Source organism: Oryzias latipes, chromosome 9 (assembly GCF_053564925.1).
Source record: "Oryzias latipes strain Hd-rR chromosome 9, Olatipes_Hd-rR_3.1".
Lineage (NCBI taxonomy): Eukaryota > Metazoa > Chordata > Actinopteri > Beloniformes > Adrianichthyidae > Oryzias > Oryzias latipes.
Window position 1 is genome coordinate 34,324,237 of NC_136245.1, and position 18,399 is coordinate 34,342,635.

Here is an 18,399-nt window from a genome sequence, read left to right on the forward strand (position 1 = left end):
TTTTATGCTACAATTCATACAATTTATGCTATAATTCAGGAGTTTTAAGGCTGCACAACTCTTCACTACACACTTTCTACACTTTTCTTAGTCAGACATGAAACTTTTCAAACTTTTCTCTCTTCTTTAAACTCTCAAACTTTGAAGCATTCATGGGAAAATACGTCCAGGATTACTAAATGAAGATATGATTGCATTCTGTACAGGAGACGTGACATGGAGGAGATTAATTGGCGACGTCTACAGCCAATCAGGACACAGAACATAGTGCGTTGTTTAAACATTTTTTTAAAAAAGCATTTAAAATTGCACAAACTTCTGCAAAACAGGGAGACCGTGAGTGGTGGACCCTGACATCCATTGTGCTATCTTGTGGGGTCCAGATGACCCCCCCTTCCATTGAGGTGTTCTCCCTACCATGACAAAGGTGGATAAAGGTGGAAAGATTTCATGTAATCCATGGACACCAGTGAAGATCACAAATCATTGAAGAACAAAGGTTCAGAGCACTGTCTAGTGGGTCTAGATGACCCAACTCCCAAAGTTGGGTCTAGATGACCCAACTCCCAATGATAAAGTGCCTCAGAGGCACTTTATCATTGGGAGTTGGGTCATCTGGACCCCACCAGATAGCACAAGGGAAAAACAGAGGGAACTATGTATTCAGGAAACCTGGAATGTTTTCTTATTATCTTCACACCAACTACGCCAGACTAAATGCAACGACAGAGGACCAAGAAAAAGTCACAGCAGCCATTAAAAGTCTTAAAGAAGTTTGATGGCGGTCATTCTTCTGAAAAAAAGATTCCCGGAGAACTAACCGTTGACTGCATCAGAGAGCTGGGCCGGATCAGTGTGACGTCATCCATAAAAATGGTTTATTCCAGCTCCAACCAAATCAAGTCAATTCAGTTGCCATTTTTTTGCGACTCACGAGGTTTGTAAGCAGTGATTGGTCCGAGTCGGTCCGAGTTTCTACAGCTAGCACTCTCACCAATCACGAGTGAGCTTGTTGGAAGGCCACACCCCTACCACTTGAAAGTGGGCTACACAAAATCTGTCAAACCTTTTGAACGTTGGCCATGGGGGGCCAGTAGGCTCCACCTACTTTTTTATTGAGACATCTGATTGGTCATTTTAAAACTTGGACTACAGAAAAAAGTAAAAAATGTTTTTAAAAAAAGGTATGAGATCAAGAATGAGGTCTGTGGGATTTTGGCTTCTTGGAGACAATTCCTGTTTGGAATGCCAGGGGGGAGGAGTCACTCAGTCCAGTTCTCTTATACAGTCAATGTGAATAACTGAAACCAGATGATGTCAACATTTATGAAGGGAACGTGTAAAACTGAACCCATCTAGAGATGAAGGGGACCCACTTCCACGCTGAGGAACGTTCCAAAAGCTGATTTGAGACAAAAATCGGGTCAAAAAGCGGCACATGGACTCCTGCCATCGCAGAAGGTGCTTCCTGAAATGAAAACAGATCCTATTTCTAGCATTATTCCATTCTTGTTGTTATGATGCCAAACCGTGTCTTTAGCAGCAGGAAGGCCAGAAGGATTAAAGCAGCAGCAGCAGCAGCAACTAATGAAGTTAAACAGTGAGATAAACCTGCCGCTCTGTCACCGCCGGCCTCTCCTCCAGACCAGCCGAGCTCTGACGGCATCAGCTTTCTCATGCTAACTGTCTGGATTCCTGTTCCCAGGCTCTGCAGCGAGACATGGATGAACGTCCAGGTGGGAGACATCATCAAGCTGGAAAACAACCAGTTTGTCACCGTGAGTAACCACAGATTCTACAAACACTCGCTTTTTTCCCCTGTTCTATGTTTAAACATGGTGTTGGACCGAGTCCTCAGTTCTACCATCATTCTGCAGACAGACGCTATCATGTTTGACCATCCATCTCTTCCATACTTTCTCTTTGGGCTTTCAGGCGGACCTCCTGCTGCTCTCCAGCAGTGAGCCGCTCAACCTCGTTTACGTGGAAACGGCAGAACTGGACGGGTTTGTGGAACTTTAGCTCAAAAACAGCTACTTTGTGTTTGGAAGCCTTAAAAAGGAGCCGACACACCCCGCTCATCCCACATCTGCTGTGTTCCTCCCCGTCTCCTCCTCAGGGAGACCAACTTGAAGGTGCGACAGGCCCTGCCGGTGACCGGGGAGCTGGGAGAGGACATCGGAAAGCTGGCGGACTTTAACGGTAGGACCGGAGCAGAGCAGGAACTGGAACACAAACACACACACACACACAAACATACAGGACGCTCAGCGAGTCACGAAAGAAGAACTCAACCGTGTCGTCAAGAACAAACTGTACCGTCAGGCAGGAAGGGGAGCTTTCTGCCAGCAAACAGGAAAATAGTTTTCATTCCTACTAGTAGATCTTTAAACAGAACCTTCATAGAAACCAGACCGCCTCATTGAAACTCATTTGCCGTCTGCCGCTGCAGCTGGACGTCATTCTTCTGCCTTCCTGTGCCTTTGAGCAAAAAATAGACCCATGCCACATACCCAAAAACTCAACAAAATGTGCACACACCCAGGACCCGCTGAAAATGAATTTTGCATATAGTGACCCCCCCCCCCCCTCCCCCGTCCAAGAAATGATGACATCACAACAGCAAAAACATGAATGGGGCCAAAATCTCTTATGGGGCTCAAAAAAACCAAAACCAAAACGCCCCTGGTGGGGATGTCAAAAGGAGGTTTTGAGATTATTATGGGATGGCCACGCGTCCTACAGCTTCACAGCTGTTGTGTCGCAAAGTGTGAAATTTGGGAATCTTAACATTTTCGTACAATAAGGGAAAACTTATTGTACAAAATAAGGGAAAAACGAAACCAAAGTTTCGTTGACCTTTGACCTCAGGGACTAACTGCCATCTTGATTTTACCAAAACAAAACAAAAAAAGTCCCCTTTGGCTACTTCTACCAATTCCGACTGGACACATTTGGTTGTTCACTTTAAGTCAGAACAAGTATTCAGTCTGAACACACCCGAGCGGATTCTGGTCCGGGACCAGGCTGGTTTCAAAAGTTATCTCAGAAAGTCTTAGATCCTGAAGCTTCTCTGGTCTCCTCCTCAGGTGAGGTGCGATGCGAACCCCCCAACAACCGCCTTGACCGCTTCACGGGGACGCTGACCTTCGCCGGGCAGAAGTATTCTCTGGACAATGAGAAGATCCTGCTGCGCGGCTGCACCCTGAGGAACACCGAGTGGTGCTTTGGACTGGTGCTGTTCGCAGGTCAGAGACTCGGAGAGGATCGGCTTTCGTCCCGTCAGCAGATCCTCCCAGCTCCTTCATGCTTGTGTTCCTCCTGGTCAGGTCCAGAGACCAAGCTGATGCAAAACTGTGGGAAGAGCATGTTCAAGCGGACCAGCATAGACCGCCTCATGAACATCCTGGTTCTCTGTGTGAGTGATGGATGGTATTCGGGTTCGGTCCAGATGCTATGAAACTCTTTACTCCTTTAATAAATGCATCATTGACCAGAAGGGACGAGGCAAAATGCAACAAAGCCTTTCCAGCGTTCCCTCACTCATGGTTCACCTTTGGTGGTCTCACTGTTCTGATGACTGATTGGCTGTAGACCTTGTCAATCAATGTCGTATCTCCTGTACAGAACACATTCAATTGTTCTTTTGCTTCAGATTTCCATCCAAAAGTCATAACTGTTTATGAAAAACGGACTTAATTCAACTTTTTTTGTTAACCCCTTCATGCCAGTAGCTCACAACTTTAGCTTCAAATCCAGGACCTCCCTTCATGTCGCCTCTGACTGAGGAATGATTTTTAAATTTAATTTCAAATAAATTCAGAAATGGAAGGCTTTAACCCATAATTATTGCTTTAAAAAGTAACAGAAAAGACAGTTTTTCACTTAGAATACACTGATGGGTTTAAATAAACTACAATAAAAAACTATTGAGTTTAGGAATGAATGTCGCTGCTAATTGGTGACATTTATTTGGAATAAATTCTTTGAACTTTGACATTTTTCACTGTTTGTGTATCTGCTTTATTAGTGACAGTTTTCAGAAAAATGCCAAAAACTTCCCTGCTTTTCATTAGCTGTTCTGGATGTAAACAGTAGGTTTAGGTTCAGACCTTGAGGAGTTTTTCTCTGAGTAACTAACTTGGGAACTGCTTTTTACCTGGACTGGAGCACTTTGAAGTAACAGGCCTCCTGCTGGAGCTGCTGCCTGAGTTCAGGAGCATGACGAAGCTCAGACAGCTCCCGTGTTCTCCCCCTGCAGATCTTTGGCTTCCTGGCCTTCATGTGCTTCGTTCTGGCCATTGGAAACTACATCTGGGAAACCAACGAAGGGTCCGGGTTCACCGTCTTCCTGCCGAGGGAAGACGGCGTCAGCGCTGGTTTCTCCACCTTCCTCACCTTCTGGTCGTACATCATCATCCTCAACACCGTGGTGCCCATCTCCCTTTACGTCAGGTTTGTCGGGTTTTCACCTTCAGACCTGGGGGTGGAGCTCACGCAAAGATGAGTTCTCTGAACGGTGCCGATCCTTCCTCAGCGTGGAGATCATCCGTCTGGGGAACAGCTTCTACATCGACTGGGACAGGAAGATGTACCACGCCAACAGCGACACCCCCGCCGAGGCCCGCACCACCACCCTGAACGAGGAGCTCGGTCAGATCAAGTACGTCTTCAGCGACAAAACAGGAACACTAACCCAGAACATCATGGTCTTCAACAAGTGCTCCATCAACGGCAAATCCTACGGTACGTCGACGACTGAACTCCCTCCACCACTGTTTGGATCGTACCATCAACGACGGTTTTCTCCTCAAATGTTTTGCAGGTTATGTTGGCGACGACCAGAGACCAGAGATTTTTAAGGTGAGTAGATTCAAATCTGTAAATACAACATTCATCACTTTACGTCAACAGGAGCAGCATTTTTTCTTTGCACCAAAAAATCCAAATCTACTTTCAGCAGCTGCTTCAAACCAACTTTATTAAATAAGTTCATTTTTCATGGCATAACTTTTTAACTTCTTTTCTAGAATTTGTAAATAAACGAATCGAGTTTGTTTGGAAAATTGAAATTAACACAATTGAATATAAAATTGTAAATATGCTGTAAGAAAGCAGATTCATAAAAAAATCCTTAGGTTACTTTACATTATAGCAAACCTATTGATGCCTAAAATGATCAATAATTCTTTCTGCAATCGTCGGTTTGAAGTTTATAAACGTTGCACGAGGTCGTGTGAGGCCAATGGAGCCGACCAATCAGAGCAGAGTGGTCACATGTGGACGGGTTCGACCTTTTGGCCTCTAACTCCCACTTGGTTGGTTTGGGTTTGTTCACCACTTGCGGTTCCAGGTAAACGCAGCTCAGGCAGCTGGTGTTGGTTTTTTTAAGCTAACCTTCATTTTCCTACCAAAGTTGTGTCGGAGTGAAACAAAACAAAACAGACATTTACCAGCAATCGCAGTCCAATGTATATTTAGAATAAAGCTTATGTCATGATCGCTCAGTGAACCTGTGGAGAGAAAATGTTCATGCTGCGGGCGACAGGCGGTAAGGGTTTCGAACCAGGGTCCTGTAACTGCTGCTCACGTGATAAGTGCGCGCTCGTGGCGTTTGCCCACTTTTTGACCCCAGACACCTCCTATGTAGCCATAAGGGCAGACGTGACCAATGCCTTACTAAGGACTAGAGTGTGGCGTGAGGACACCGTACGACGGCTTCATCTGTATGTAATAAGCGTGTGGAACTCACAAAATACTTCACGACGCACTTACCACACGCACGACAACAGTACGTTCCATTGTCGACAAGCCTCAAAGAAGGTACAGGAGACATCTGCACCACCCTGACGATACATCCGCTCCTCTCTACGACCTCCACGGACAACCCAAAACCCCCCCATGTGGGACTTTCAGTATTTCCAGAATACTTTTAATGTCAAAGTGTAGAAGAGTCTGAGACCTGCGTATTTCTCCGCTGTGTCTTTTATTTCCTCTCCTTCCTCCACAGTCCAAAAACGCGGTGGATTTTTCCTTCAATCCGCTCGCCGATCCCCGCTTTGTTTTCCACGACCATTCCCTGGTGGAGGCGGTCAAGCTGGAGAGCCCAGAGGTTCACACCTTCTTCCGGCTGCTGGCGCTCTGCCACACCGTCATGGCTGAGGAGAAGACAGAAGGTGAATCAAATGGAGCAAAGTTCTTTCACTTGTCCTGCTGACGCAGAAAACATTCTGATGAAGTGAATGTCTTCCTGTGGTGAAAAGGCGTCTCTCTGCTCCCCCAGGTGAGCTCTCCTATCAGGCCCAGTCTCCAGATGAGGGAGCGTTGGTGACCGCGGCCAGAAACTTCGGCTTCGTCTTCCGCTCGCGCACACCGGGCAGCATCTCCATCGTGGAAATGGGAAATCAGCTCAGCTATGAACTCCTGGCAATCCTGGATTTCAACAACGTGCGGAAGAGAATGTCGGTCATCGGTACGAAACCCCGCCGCTGACAGAACACACACATGTTTCTGTTTTAGGGGTTCTCATGAACACCCCCGGGTCATTTTCCACTCTGGAAATGAAACACAGATGCATTCTGGTCTGTGTGTGCGTGCGTGCTTGTGTTTGCATGTGTGTGTGTGTGTGTGTGTGTGTGTGTGTGTGCACTCATGCCTGTGTTTCTTACAGTGCGGAGTCCAGAGGGGAAGCTGTCCCTCTACTGTAAAGGAGCAGACACACTCATCTATGAGAAGCTGCATCCGTCCTGCAGCAAACTGATGGACCTCACTACAGAGCACCTGAACGTCAGTCATCAACCTGTGTGTGTGTGTGTGTGTGTCTGTATTTTGTGTGTGTGTGTTTCTTTCGCTAATTTTGTTGGTGACATAACAAAGGTGTTGCCAATTTTTTTGTGTTTCCTGAAATCACCCTAATTGCGTTCCAAAACTTCTATAGCAGGAACTGAGTTTTCTGTCATCGAACACTGAAGAGCCACTTTAGACAATCACTACATGTGTCTACACACACGCACGCAAACCTGCATGCACACACACACGTATGCACACACTTACACATGCAAACACAGACCCATGCATATGTGGACACACACACAGATATGCATATGTGGACACATGCACACAGACACACATGCAAACACAAGCGCTCACACACACACGCACACACACAGATATGCACCCACACACAAACACCCATGCATATGTGGACACACACACACACACACACATGCATACCCACACATGCAAAAACACACACAAGTAAGCTCAAACGTATGCACTCATCCGCAGACGCGTGCACGTACATACACAGACACACAGGCTGAGCACATCCAGCAGGTAGCTTTAAATAGATGGAGTGAAGTGGAGTTGGAACGTCTCGTCTCTTTTCCTTTCCTGTATCGTTCTCTTCTTCCTCGTCTGTGTTTTTATTTCCTCCATCTTCACCTCCATGAATGTTCAGTCTTCAGACAGAAGAGCATGTTCACCCTGATCTGCAGGAGTTCGCCGGGGAGGGTTTGCGGACTCTGGCGCTCGCCTACAAGGACTTGGACGAGGAGTATTTCGATCAGTGGAAACGGCGCCACCATGAGGCCAGCACCTCCCTGGACGACAGAGAGGGCCAGCTGGACCTGCTGTACGAGGAGATCGAGAAGGACCTGCTGGTAAAAGAGATTTAGTCTGACGTCAAGTATGGTTGTGTGTCTGTGTGTTTGTGTAGACGTTGAAGTTCTTGTGGTGTCTGCAGCTGCTTGGAGCCACCGCCATAGAAGACAAACTACAGGACGGCGTTCCTCAGACCATTGAGCAGTTGGCCAAAGCCGACATCAAAGTTTGGGTTTTGACGGGAGACAAACAGGGTACGGTGAAAAAGTCCACCTCCGTCTGAGAGGCTGAGGCTAAACTGGACATACAGACTCTTTTATTTCAGCTTTTCGTGGTGTTTGCAGAACTTTGATACCAAAACACCTTTATTTAAACATAGCCAAGTCAAAGGCCTTAAAAATATTTATGAATGTGTTAGCAGCCGTCATCTAAGTGCAGTTTGACATTTCTGAGCTCAGAAAATACCAAAATGCAGACATGTTTACATTTGTTTTCCCATCGTTTCATTTTCTCCAGGCCTTAATGTCGATATAAGCCGGATAACATGTTGCCTCAAAGAGTGGGATGTGAGAGATCTTTGTTTTGCTATGTAGCAGGAAACATTCGACTCTCTGCTGAATAAAGAAATCAAAGAAACAGCTTTTAATGAGACTGAGATGCAGACTTCATCAGGAAGAAGGCTGTGGGCATTTTTGCTTTACGTTGCTACTTCCTGTCTTGATATTTTCTCTTTTGGTTTCTTTTTCCTGAACACACATCTGAAGAGAAAGCTGCTGACACGACTTCAGATTTGTTTGGAAGATCAAACGGATCTCAGATGAGTTTCAAAACTGCAATATTTGCCTGTTTGGAAAAAGCACAAGTTGATGAGTCGATTCCAGTTTCTTTTGTTGTTCTAGAAAAACACTTTTTTTTTCTCATTTTGAAGACAAAACTCTTCAAACCATCAACTTTTCAACCGTTTCTCAACCGTTTCCTATAACCTCTTAGTCCTATTCAGAGATGCTGAAACCTGTAAATCCAACTTCATGTCTTCCTGCTGCTCCCTTTAGGGGGCGCCACAGCATCTGCCTCCATCTCTCCGCTGCATCCTCCTCCTTTCCTGTAGCTCCACCCTCAGCATCCTCCTCCCTGTTCCTCATCCTCCTCCCTGCTTTCCCGCTCTGATCTCCAGAACATCTATCATCTGATCCTCTGATGGGTTCAGTCCTGATCCGATCCAGAACCTCAGCATCTTCATCTCAGCTTCCCGCCTCTGGCTGCTCTCACCCCCGTCTGCTCCATCTTTCCTGTGGTCACACCTGAAACCTTCCTCCACCCGCTCCATCCTGTTCGAACACGCTTCTTGTAACAGACTATAGAGGCTTAAAGCTCCAGACCTGAAACACCTGAAATGACACAAGTGTTCAAAAAAGCTGAAAAGACGTTTTAGTAAATGGAACGAACAGACTCCTAAAGTGAAGCTTGTTTGTGACTTGTTCGTTCTCACTGCCTTTGGTGGTTTGCCCTGCAGAAACTGCAGAAAACATCGGCTACTCCTGCAACTTGCTGCGTGAGGAGATGACCGAGGTCTTCGTCATCTCTGGACACTCGGTGGATGAAGTCCACCAGGAGCTGAGGTTGCTTTCAAAAACCCTGTTTTCCTACAGGTCAAGAGGTTTGCATTTGTTTGACCCGTCTTCTTTAACAGAACCGCTCTGAACGCCATGAAACCAGAAACGGCAGAGGACTCCGTGTTTCTGTCAGAGGCCGCTACGGGCAAAGGAGCGGAGGCGGCCGAAGACGAGGCGGTTAGCGGGGACTACGGCTTAGTCATCAACGGACACAGTCTGGTACGTGGCGGCACCTCTGCCTCCGTCACTGCAGGAGGGGTTTTTGGGAAGCCCTAACGTGGCGTCGTGTGTCAGGCGTACGCCCTGGAGCACAGCATGGAGCTGGACTTCCTGAGGACGGCGTGTTTGTGCAAGGCGGTGATCTGCTGCAGGGTGACTCCTCTGCAGAAGGCGCAGGTGGTGGAGCTGGTCAAGAAGTACAAGCGGGCGGTCACCCTGGCCATCGGAGATGGAGCCAACGACGTTAGCATGATTAAAGGTACCGGCAGAGACCGTGACTGACACGTCTAAGGTTGTGTCTGAATTCCTTCCCTGCTCACTATTTAGTGCGTTCACCATTTTCTAGTGCTGTCTGGGAAAAATCTGTGTGCATCGATGCTCACTAGATTGGCGAATATAGACCACAATGCATTGCGTTTGAACAATTTTTGCCCAAAAAATGTATTTAAATGTATTTTTTTACTAAACCATCAACGTTGTCTTCAGAACACAGTGGACTCATAAATAATCATCACATTTCAGTGCTCTACATAGTGCCGCACTATATAGTTTTTTTAGTAGTTAGGGGTTAGGGCGGGAATTTTGACACAACCATAGACTCAAAAAAATCAGCTTTAATGAGAGGAGAACCTCTGAAATGCTTCTTAACTTTTAAAAAGCGAGGAAACGGCTTCATTTTCATTCTTTTACTGTCAATCTCTTTATTCTGAAGAAACAAAAAAGAGGATTTTTCATTTTTTTGATGCTTTGCTGCCACCTACTGGCCAACAGCTGCAGCGTGTCTGTGGTGGAGTGGATGACAGCAGCTGAACAGAAACGCCTCTATTCCAGTTTGTTGACAGGTTAAAAACAAAAGGTTAAGGAAGCCCCCGTATTTCAAAAACCCCATCAAACCTGTTCAAGGTTTTCGGTACAGTTCTACTGTTAAGCCTTGGTCACATGGACCCGTATGGGTCCAACAGCTTTTGGGGCTGTCCATGTCCGTGGAGGGTCTGCATCTGAAGGTGAGCTCAGGTGTGTCTTTTAGTTCGCTTGAAGCTCCTACGGCCACGTTATGCCAATGGAACGTACCACTGTTGTGCGTGTGGTCAGCTTTGAGAAAGTCTCCTGCATTTCACCGACTTCACCCTGACTTCCACTGAACCTCCACAGTAGAGGTCATCATGCAGAATCTACGAGTTCACAGTCTGGAGTTTGTGGAGATGTTTCCACTTTCTGGAGCAGAGAAAAGCTTTTCTTCTCCACTGGACTAAACGAGGTTGACGGTGATTCAGGGGCCGTCAGCTCGGCTGCTGAAGGGTTAGCATCATAGCATCATGTCACATGACCAAACCGTCCTCTGTGTCGCCCAGCGGCTCACATCGGCGTGGGGATCTCGGGCCAGGAGGGCATGCAGGCCGTGCTGTCCAGCGATTACTCCTTCGCCCAGTTCCGCTTCCTGCAGCGCCTCCTGCTGGTGCACGGCCGCTGGTCCTACCTGCGGATGTGCAAGTTCCTGCGCTACTTCTTCTACAAGAACTTCACCTTCACCTTCGTCCACTTCTGGTTCGCCTTCTTCTGCGGCTTTTCTGCCCAGGTGAGTCAGAAACTTCATTTTATAAACACAAACATTTAAAGTGAAGCAGTTCAAATTAATCTTTTTAGACTTTTGACCCCTCTGACCTTATCAATCTGAAGCTTCTCCATCATTTTATTCAACTTCTTACTTTTAATCTCTTCTCTTAAAAGTTTTTATTAACATTTTTTTATCCATTGAAAGCTTTAAAACAGTTTACCCACGATCCACATTTAGAAGATAAACATAAATCTACATCTATACTGTATGTTTGCGAGTGTGCATGTTTGTGTAGTTTAACAGTTTGTAGTTTTAGTTTGTGTAGTTAGACGTAATAACTTATAACTCTGAACACTGAAGCTGTTTTTGTCATTTCTATTTGTGTGTTCTTATGTTTCTGTGTGATTTTGTCTGTATGTGGCTTTAGTTTTTTGCGTGTTTTTTTTGTGTTTTTAGTGTGTGTGTTTGTGATTTTAGTGAGTGTGTTTGTGTGTTTTTAGTGTTTGTGTTTTTAGTGTGTTTTTAGTGTATTTGTTTGTGCGTTTAGGTGTGTTTGTGTGTTTGTTTGTGTGTTTTTAGTGTGTTTTGTTGGTCTTTAGTGTGTTTGTGTGTTTTTAGTGTGTTTTTAGTGTATTTGTTTGTGGGTTTAGGTGTGTTTGTGTGTTTGTTTGTGTGTTTTTAGTGTGTTTGTGTATTTGTGTTTAGTGTTTTTTGTGTGTTTTTAGTGTATTTGTTTGTGTGTTTAGGTGTTTGTTTGTGTGTTTTTAGTGTGTTTGTTTGTGTGTTTTATTGTGTTTGTGTGTTTTTAGTGTGTTTTTGTGTGTTTGTTTGTGTGTTTAGGTGTGTTTGTGTGTTTGTTTGTGTGTTTTTAGTGTATTTGTGTGTTTGTGTATTTGTGTTTAGTGTTTGTTTGTGTGTTTTTAGTGTATTTGTGTGTTTGTGTATTTGTGTTTAGTGTTTGTTTTTTGTGTTTTTAGTGTATTTGTTTGTGTGTTTAGGTGTTTGTTTGTGTGTTTTTAGTGTGTTTGTTTGTGTGTTTTATTGTGTTTGTGTGTTTTTAGTGTGTTTTTGTGTGTTTGTGTGTTTGTGTATTTGTGTTTAGTGTTTGTTTGTGTTTTTTTAGTGTGTTTGTGTGTTGGTGTGTGTTTGTTTGTGTGTCTGTATTTTGTAGTCTTTAGACTTTTTAACTTTCTTCACTGAACCTGTTTTTGTTGTTTGCATGTGTGTATTCTGCACAGACTGTTGTGTACTCCTGTATCATTTCACATAAACACACATAGATGGCGTCTTCCTCCTCCTCTTCCTCAGACGGTGTACGACGAGTGGTTCATCACGCTCTACAACCTGATGTACACGGCACTTCCTGTTCTGGGGATGGGTCTGTTCGATCAGGTGACCGTCACGTTGTCTCTGCTGTCCAGGGAGCCGGGTCAGAACCTAAAACCCGTCTTGCTCCTCCTGTGCTGTTAGGATGTGAGCAGCAGCTGGAGCTTCCAGTACCCGCAGCTCTACGTTCCGGGTCAGAGGAACCTGTACTTCAGCAAGAGGGCCTTCTTCAAGTGTGCTCTCCACAGCTGCTACAGCTCGCTGCTGCTCTTCTTCATCCCCTACGCCGCCCTGCAGGACACCGTGAGGGACGATGGCAAAGACGTGGCCGACTACCAGTCCTTCGCGCTGCTCACGCAGACGTGTCTGATGTTTGCAGTGAGCATCCAGGTATGAGGGAACGTCCGTCACACGGAGCCAAAGCTGCTGGGGGGTCACGCTGTTTCTGCTCGCACACAGCTGGGGCTGGAGATGTCCTACTGGACGGCGGTGAACACCTTCTTCGTTTTGGGCAGTCTGGCCATGTACTTTGCCGTCACGTTCACGCTGTACAGCAACGGCATGTTCCTCATCCTGCCGGCGGCTTTTCCCTTCTTAGGTGAGTGAAGATCGTTCCAGAAGATCCGTGGTTCTGAGACGGTTCCATGTTCTGAAGGAGACACTAATGGATGGATGGACGGACGGAAAGATGGTTGGATGGATGGATGAATAAGTTGATGGATGGATGGAGGGAGGGAGGGAGGGAGGGAGGGAGGGAGGGAGGGAGGGATGATGGATGGATGGGTGGATAAGTTGATGGATGGATGGATAGATGGATGGAGGGAGGGAGGGAGGGATGGATGGATGGATAAGTTGATGGATGGATGGATGGATGGAGGGAGGGAGCGAGGGAGGGAGGGAGGGAGGGAGGGATGGATGGATGATGGATGGATAAGTTGATGGATGGATGGATGGATGGATGGATGATGGATGGATGGATAAGTTGATGGATGGATGGATAAGTTGATAGATGGATGGATAAATGGATGGAGGGAGGGAGGGAGGGAGGGAGGGAGTGAGGGAGGGATGATGGATGGATGGATGGGTGGATAAGTTGATGGATGGAGGGAGGGATGGAGGGAGGGATGGATGGATAAGTTGATGGATGGATGGATAGATGGATGACGGATGGAGGGAGGGAGGGATGATAGATGGATGGATGGATGGATGGATAAGTTGATGGATGGATGGATAGATGGATGGAAGGATGGAGGGAGGGAGGGAGGGATGGACGGACGGAAAGATGGATGGATGGATGGATGGGTGGATAAGTTGATGGATGGATGGATAGATGGATGGAGGGAGGGAGGGAGGGAGGGAGGGATGGATGGATAGATAGATTAGAGCGACACGCTACATCCGTCAGACTGAGCGACGTGGCGTTTGTGTCAAAGTTCTGCTGCTGATCCAACGTCCGGTCCATCCAGGAACGGGCCGGAACTCTCTGAGCCAGCCCAGCGTCTGGCTGACCGTTCTTCTCACCTCCATCCTGTGCGTCCTGCCGGTGGTCACCTACCGCTTCCTGCTGACTCAGCTCTGCCCCTCCATCAACGATAAGGTAGAGGAACCTCTGAAGGAAGCTTCCAGGGTTTTCTGGCCGATCAAATGAAGTCATTGAAAGAATGTCTCTCTCAGGTGATGTTCAAGGCGAGGCAGGCCAAAGCCACGCCCCCACCTCCTTCGCAGCGCACTCGCATCCGCCGTACCAGCTCCCGCCGCTCCGGATACGCCTTCTCGCACGCGCAGGGCTACGGCGACTTGGTGACGTCGGGTCGATACCTGCGGCGCCCGGCTGTGCCACGCCCCTCAGGCTTCGCCAACATGGGTCGCGCCACCACGGGCTTCAGCCCAATGGGACGGTCTGCCGGGTACAGCCCCACGGGGCGGCCCCAGAACGCTAAGGCGCAGAACGTGGAGGTGACGTCGCTGCAGATGTACAGGACGATCCAAGAACCCGCCCTCTGAACGGCGCCATTTTTTTCTGCTGCTGCAGCAACAGACTTTGATTTTCCAGGAGGAGGGCAGGTCAGAGGTAAAGCCCCGCCCAGTATGGAACCAGTGGAGGGGGGCCTCCGTGACAGAGGGCGGACCCGGGTCATCATGTTTACACAGTTTTGCTACAGAGATTCTCATTTTCTACCTTTTGTGCCTCCAGCTGCCTATCCTAAAGCCCCCCTACAGTGACGGGGGGGACAACCTGCCCCCCCTTACAAACCAACCTATGAGGCTTCTAATAAAATTCTCTTCTGGGGTTGAGTTTAAGCGGACCGCAGACGCGAGCGGCCGTCACGCGACGACAGGAGGAAGGAGAGAAAACATCGTCATCTTCAAAAGCAGCTTCGTCTAAAAGATGAACACCATCCCCCCCCCCCCCCCCCCCCCCCCCCCCATGACCATGACCCCATGAAAGTCATCCGTTAATTATTTACCAAAATTACCAAAAGTTACCAGAAAACAGAGGAAATGTCCACTCTGAGGCTGCCCACGGGGGAGGGGGGGGGGGGGAATGCAGATCCTCGACCAATCAGGTGCTCTGGACAATTAAGGAAAAATCTGCAAAGGTAGCAGGAGAAAAGAAAGATGTTGAATCACGAGCAGACCAAATGGTGACGAGAAGCTAAAGATCTGTTTGTGTCGGAACCGTTAACCGGATCACAGAACTGGACTGACTGTGTGTGATGTCATCCACAGAAAATGGTTTATTCCGGCTCCAACCAAACGTTGATTCTGTCCCAATTCTTTACGACACAAAGACCGCCATGTTGGAGAAAGACGTCAGCAGTAAGTCGGTCTGAGTTTCTATGGCAACCACTCTCACCACTCAGGAGTGGGCTTGTTGGAAGGCCACACCCCTAATACTTGAAAGCGGGCTGCACCACGTCTGTCAACATGGGGGCCAGCAGGCTCCACCTACCTTTGTTAAGGCCTCTGATTGGTCAGTTTATAACTTGAACTGCAAAAAGAGGATTATCAAGAAGAAATGGTTCTTCTGACCAATAGAAAGGAAGCCACGCCCACTATTGTCATTTCAGAACAATCATATCTGTCACTCTCAACATGGCAAAAGATGTTTTTACCTGTGGAAAGGAAACCACGCCCACTTTTTGCATCCACATGTTTCCCCTCTTTTGTAGCTCCGCCCATTTTTCCATGTGTGGCTTTAGTTTTTTTTCCTGACACTTCAGTTTTAGTCACTCAGAGGGAAGAACATTCAAATCAAACTTTATTGACACCAAAGGAACCTTTCAGAGGAAACCGTTGGTTTTACAGAGAATCAAAGGGAAGGTTGAACCTCTTCATCATCCGGAGTCTTCATCACTGAACTGAAGTCTCTGTTTAGCAGAGTGGTGAATGTATCTAAGATCAATATTTTGATCAGCCAAAGGAACCGAGACGGACGCTTTAGAACAGAACCGGTTCCGTTTCTGATCTCTGGGCTTCTTTAGAGGAGAAGGTGGAACTAAAAACTAAAATTTCCTGCTGCTGCTGTTTTCACTTTGAATTTGATGTTTTCATCAGACTTTCCTTTATTTTCAGTCCTTTTTTCTCAGTACAAATGATCCATTGATTGTAAGTGAATTTAGTTTAGATCATATTTTTTCAAGGATAAGTCGTTTAATTTATAACATTTTCCAGATCCTCTTTGTTCTTGTTTTTATTGTTTTTTACTTTACAGAAAGGGAAAAAGCCATTAAAAGAACGCTTCTGTATTTCCTTTAATTAAACTTCAGCTTTTATGTCTAAATTTGTAAAACAAATCCAAAAAAGAAAATATTTTAATATATTCTAGAATGATTTATCCATCTTTGCTTCGTTAGGAGAATGAAAAGAAGAATTTAATATAAGAAGTGGTCGTTTTAAAATGACCTTTGACCCAAAGGAAAAGTCCTGGTGGACCAAAGGTTTACTTTTGCGTTAAAGTCCAGTTGTGGCTTCAGAGCCAAAGTTCTGAGCAGCAGAACCGCATCGGTCCAGGTTCTACACGGACCATAGATGTGCAGCAGCTGGGTTACCATGGAAACGATCCTTCTGCTTTCAGCCAGCAGTTTGTTTTCTAAGGATGACGGTCAGTAAAATACACTTTATCGGATTCATAGGAAAAAGCTTTCCTCTTTTGTTCTTCGTTTGACAAAAAATCATTTTTTGTGCCCCAGAAAAGTGAGGAGGATCCCAGAAATTTCAGATATAATATTTCATATTTGATTATTGATCCTTTAATGGTGTTTCATCAATAGTTTCTTGTTTTTGTCTTTGTTTGCTTCTGAAAGATTGAATGTCGAGTTCCCTCCACCTCTGAGGAGGAAGAGGAGCGTTCCCTCCACCTCTGAGGAGGAAGAGGAGCATTCCTTCCACCTCTGAGGAGGAAGAGGAGCGTTCCCTCCACCTCTGAGGAGGAAGAGGAGCATTCCTTCCACCTCTGAGGAGGAAGAGGAGCGTTCCCTCCACCTCTGAGGAGGAAGAGGAGCATTCCTTCCACCTCTGAGGAGGAAGAGGAGCGTTCCCTCCACTTCTGAGGAGGAAGAGGAGCGTTCCTTCCACCTCTGAGGAGGAAGAGGAGCGTTCCCTCCACCTCTGAGGAGGAAGAGGAGCATTCCTTCCACCTCTGAGGAGGAAGAGGAGCGTTCCTTCCACCTCTGAGGAGGAAGAGGAGCGTTCCCTCCACCTCTGAGGAGGAAGAGGAGCGTTCCTTCCACCTCTGAGGAGGAAGAGGAGCGTTCCTTCCACCTCTGAGGAGGAAGAGGAGCATTCCTTCCACCTCTGAGGAGGAAGAGGAGCATTCCTTCCACCTCTGAGGAGGAAGAGGAGCGTTCCCTCCACTTCTGAGGAGGAAGAGGAGCGTTCCCTCCACTTCTGAGGAGGAAGAGGAGCGTTCCTTCCACCTCTGAGGAGGAAGAGGAGCATTCCCTCCACCTCTGAGGAGGAAGAGGAGCGTTCCCTCCACCTCTGAGGAGGAAGAGGAGCGTTCCTTCCACCTCTGAGGAGGAAGAGGAGCGTTCCTTCCACCTCTGAGGAGGAAGAGGAGCGTTCCCTCCACCTCTGAGGAGGAAGAGGAGCGTTCCTTCCACCTCTGAGGAGGAAGAGGAGCGTTCCCTCCACCTCTGAGGAGGAAGAGGAGCGTTCCCTCCACCTCTGAGGAGGAAGAGGAGCGTTCCTTCCACCTCTGAGGAGGAAGAGGAGCGTTCCTTCCACCTCTGAGGAGGAAGAGGAGCGTTCCCTCCACCTCTGAGGAGGAAGAGGAGCGTTCCTTCCACCTCTGAGGAGGAAGAGGAGCGTTCCTTCCACCTCTGAGGAGGAAGAGGAGCATTCCCTCCACCTCTGAGGAGGAAGAGGAGCGTTCCTTCCACCTCTGAGGAGGAAGAGGAGCGTTCCTTCCACCTCTGAGGAGGAAGAGGAGCGTTCCTTCCACCTCTGAGGAGGAAGAGGAGCGTTCCTTCCACCTCTGAGGAGGAAGAGGAGCATTCCCTCCACCTCTGAGGAGGAAGAGGAGTGTTGACCTCTGAAGTGTGTCTTCTTAGAAGGTGTTTCTCTATGCTGGACGTCCCAGATGCTGAAGATGAAAACGTCTTTTTAATAGATGAGACGTTTGCTGTGATCCGGATAAAACGCGTTGAAGGAAGGATCTTCATGTGTGGCTGTTCTGCAGAAACTATGTATGGATCTGATTTGAATGTTTCCATCAGAATAGGAGGGAATTTTAATCACTTCATCCATATTTAGCACAACTTTTATCACTGTTTCATATCCTTTTATACTTTAAGATGTTTTTACTGCAATAAAAAAATGTTAAGACTTCTAACCGTGATCCTACTCTGTTTATTCTGTTATCAACATTTTGGACTTTAAATGATGGAACTGGACTGTAATCTGTTTAGAAGAAATGAATTTTTTTCAGTTCTTGCTTGATTGCAAAGAGAAAAGTTAGAAACGAGGTTCATCATTTAAATCAGCGTCTTCATTTCTGTGTTTTCTGAGGTCTTTAAGGAACGTTCTGCTTACATTTAATAATAATTATAAGAAACTTTATTTAAACAGCATTTTCAAAAT

General features: G+C 46.8%; 1 protein-coding gene across 4 annotated transcripts in view; it reads left to right on the plus strand.

The window, feature by feature from the left end:
* LOC101162197 (phospholipid-transporting ATPase ID) overlaps positions 1-18,151 on the plus strand; it is a 35,294-nt gene extending 17,143 nt beyond the window's left edge. For all 4 annotated transcript variants that reach the window (XM_078953381.1, XM_078953379.1, XM_078953380.1 and 1 more), the window contains 22 exons: positions 1,706-1,778; positions 1,936-2,006; positions 2,120-2,202; positions 3,090-3,248; positions 3,330-3,418; positions 4,262-4,455; positions 4,538-4,746; positions 4,826-4,863; positions 6,011-6,176; positions 6,284-6,472; positions 6,671-6,786; positions 7,497-7,661; positions 7,745-7,856; positions 9,116-9,221; positions 9,293-9,434; positions 9,510-9,693; positions 10,787-11,010; positions 12,298-12,381; positions 12,460-12,705; positions 12,775-12,913; positions 13,782-13,912; positions 13,990-18,151. In XM_078953381.1, coding sequence (XP_078809507.1) covers positions 1,706-1,778; positions 1,936-2,006; positions 2,120-2,202; positions 3,090-3,248; positions 3,330-3,418; positions 4,262-4,455; positions 4,538-4,746; positions 4,826-4,863; positions 6,011-6,176; positions 6,284-6,472; positions 6,671-6,786; positions 7,497-7,661; positions 7,745-7,856; positions 9,116-9,221; positions 9,293-9,434; positions 9,510-9,693; positions 10,787-11,010; positions 12,298-12,381; positions 12,460-12,705; positions 12,775-12,913; positions 13,782-13,912; positions 13,990-14,319 — 3,250 coding nt within the window. In that variant the 3' untranslated portion in view covers positions 14,320-18,151. The remainder of the gene's footprint in view (positions 1-1,705; positions 1,779-1,935; positions 2,007-2,119; positions 2,203-3,089; positions 3,249-3,329; positions 3,419-4,261; positions 4,456-4,537; positions 4,747-4,825; positions 4,864-6,010; positions 6,177-6,283; positions 6,473-6,670; positions 6,787-7,496; positions 7,662-7,744; positions 7,857-9,115; positions 9,222-9,292; positions 9,435-9,509; positions 9,694-10,786; positions 11,011-12,297; positions 12,382-12,459; positions 12,706-12,774; positions 12,914-13,781; positions 13,913-13,989) is intronic.
* The last annotated feature ends 248 nt before the right edge of the window (positions 18,152-18,399 follow it).